Source organism: Triplophysa rosa, unplaced genomic scaffold (assembly GCF_024868665.1).
Source record: "Triplophysa rosa unplaced genomic scaffold, Trosa_1v2 scaffold794, whole genome shotgun sequence".
In the NCBI taxonomy this organism is placed as follows: Eukaryota; Metazoa; Chordata; class Actinopteri; order Cypriniformes; family Nemacheilidae; genus Triplophysa; species Triplophysa rosa.
Window position 1 is genome coordinate 1 of NW_026634808.1, and position 2,627 is coordinate 2,627.

A 2,627-nucleotide genomic window follows, 5' to 3' on the forward strand; every position below is an offset into this window, starting at 1 on the left:
CGTCATGCTTCGCGCTGAGGATGAAGAAGAAAAATGTTGTTTAACATGCTGTTGAACTCACCATCCTCTACAAATAAACTCTGGTATTAAATAAATCTGAGGCGTCTGTCATTTATTTTTGCAGGGATCTTGTATTATCTGTGGCTCATTTGGTAGAGAATGAAGCTAAAAATGACAAAACCATGGACACAAATCTTAGGAAATGTCATTGTTGTATACAACTTGGTAAACATTGTAGAGCTTTCTTTAAGATTAAATGCTAGAAAATCAAGCTTGGACTCACAGCCAAATTTGGGAGTCTCCAAATGAGGTTGGGCATTCCTCCAGCGCACCCAGTTCTTCCAAGCACTGACGCCGTATTGTTGTTGCAGTTGGGAGAGGTTAGTCTGAGTGTTTTGGGCTGGTGTTGCCACTACCGGTGTCGCACTCTTACGGGCCTACATGGCAACAATACACATGTAATAACTAACAAAATATGCTTACACAATTACTTAAACTGGTATACCCCCCACCCCAAGTTTAAGTGCCTGGACATTTTAGAAAGATCTGCTTCAGATCTTCATACCCGTTTCTTTTGAGGGAGGCCATCTCGACCTTTTCTGCGAAGTCTCCGTTTGACAAAATTTGATACCACCTGCGGCTCCTCTTGCGTTTGTCCTCTCAAAAGTTCAATGCTCTCTGCAATCGATAAAAACATGCATGAAAAAACATGAATAGGACATAGTCTAAACAATGATTTAATGTGTATTGTTTTAACCTCTTAAGCATAAATGGGACACAAGGGAGCTCTTACCGACTGGAAAATCAGCCTCCAGATCCATCTGTGGCTTTTCTGTTGGGGCAGAGGTGATGGTCAGAGAAACAGATTTAGACTGTGCTTTCTCTAGCTCTGGGGTTGGATCCCACGTCTGGGCAGAAGAGACAGAATCCTCTTCCCAACTTAGATTGCTGGATAAGGCTTCCAAATCGAGGTCGTCCATTAGGTTAGCAGTCTGGTCTGAAAAGCAAAACAGTAGGCTTTAAATATATTCATGCGAACACAACATACTTTTCCTGTTATATTTTACAAAGATTCTTCAATTTCTATTGCCATACAAAGTGTGCAAAAAAGAATGTGCATATGGCTTAGGTTTGCACATTGTTTTATAAAAACTGCAGGTCTCCCACACTTTCTGACCAATGAACTTCCATGAATTCGATAATGCTTTAAATTCATTTAAAGGTCCAGTGTATGAAATGTAGCGGCAACTTCTGGTGACCAACAGCTCCTGCTCCACCCCTAAACACCATGGTGCCTGACACAGGACAAAGATGTCAACACGTTTTCGGTTCTTTGCTGAAGGAGATAACGTTCACGAAATGCGCTCTGTAGAGCAGTTTGTCCGTTTAGGGCTACTGTAGTAACAACATGGCGAATTCCATGCAAGAGGACCCGTGGTGTATGTAGATAGAAATAGCTCATTCTAAGGTAATAAAAACATAAAGCTTCATTAGGTAATGTCTTTATACACCTCTGAAGACATAGTTATGTACATTATATTGAAGTTCTCTCAACAGATCCTCCAAACATTGGACCTTTAAAATATTTACAAAATATTTCTATATGACTTCAGATTTCATAATTTTTCCTAAAATAGTTTCATTAGATATGTTGGGGGGGATGTGCCACAGTGTTTTATTCATTGACTTCTTTACACTGTTAAACGAGCTGGCTTCTCATGCTGGACATGGTCAAAAAACGAGTTGGACGTAAGACATAGTATTTCTGTGCTCGATACACTCCCCCAAAGTTCGTATATGTTTCGGAAAGTTTTTTCGGACAAATTCTGTTTCGTATCAACTTTTCTTTGTCCCTTATTGGACAACTCTCCCGGAAAAGCACACCCATGCGTCAAAGAGGGAGAGCAGGAGAAGGAGCATGCGCACACATCAACCAGGGAGAGCAGGAGAAGGGGCATGCGCACATGTCAACCAGCTGGAGCAAGAGAAAGAGCACTGCGTTCACGAAATTTAGCAGTGTTTGTTTGCTCACTGCCTTTCGGTGAGGAATGTTATGTAGAAGGTGGATATAAGGCAAGATTTGCAGATTGTTTGAAACTGATAGATGGCGCGGTCCCAGCGCTAAAAGATACCAGACATGAACTGCACACGGTGAGTGAAAAGGAGTACAATGTCTGTGTTTTGTTGACAATCGGCGCATACGTGCATAAGGCACACCACTTTAACTTACAGTGAATCAACAGTTATGCAGGGATAATGCGATGATATATTGTGTGCTCGAACTCTAGTTCTTCCGCCCCCCTGCACACATTCAGGGCTTGCCGGTTTTCAGAAATAATCGTACAGTTGCATCTGTCTTTCATAAATGTGATCAAACTAAAGACTCTTCGAAGATACAAAGTATGCAATACTACTCTATAGGTACTCAAGATTAATATGAGATTGGCAGAAACTGCGTGTGTTCCACCCGCGTTTAGGCACAGCTGAACTTTAACCCTTTGAATTTTCTATCATTTACCATTAGTAGTGTTGTTTTTCTCCCTCTCTGCGTCCTCAGCCACCATCTCCGCCATCATGATGAGATCAGCCTCCAGAGGATCATCAGGGATCTTCTCTTTGATTTCCTG

The 2,627-nt window shown here is 41.6% G+C and overlaps 1 protein-coding gene across 1 annotated transcript; it reads right to left on the minus strand.

The window, feature by feature from the left end:
- Positions 1 to 117: 117 nt before the first annotated feature.
- On the minus strand, positions 118 to 2,621 carry LOC130551204 (zinc finger MYM-type protein 4-like). The gene is made up of 5 exons (XM_057328742.1): positions 2,519 to 2,621; positions 794 to 997; positions 566 to 678; positions 284 to 437; positions 118 to 165 (listed from the first exon to the last, which is right to left on the minus strand). The coding sequence occupies exons 1-5, from the start codon at positions 2,574 to 2,576 to the stop codon at positions 146 to 148; spliced, it is 549 nt and encodes a 182-aa protein (XP_057184725.1). The 5' UTR covers positions 2,577 to 2,621; the 3' UTR covers positions 118 to 145.
- Between the last annotated feature and the right edge of the window lie 6 nt (positions 2,622 to 2,627).

Coding starts and splice junctions, on each gene's coding strand:
- LOC130551204 (XM_057328742.1), bottom strand. CDS start 2,576: ATGATGGCGGAGATGGTGGCTGAGGACGCAGAGAGGGAGAAAAACAAC. Junction 998..2,518: donor GAAAAACAACACTACTAATG/GTAAATGATAGA, acceptor TTTGCTTTTCAG/ACCAGACTGCTAACCTAATG. Junction 679..793: donor GGAGGCTGATTTTCCAGTCG/GTAAGAGCTCCC, acceptor TATCGATTGCAG/AGAGCATTGAACTTTTGAGA.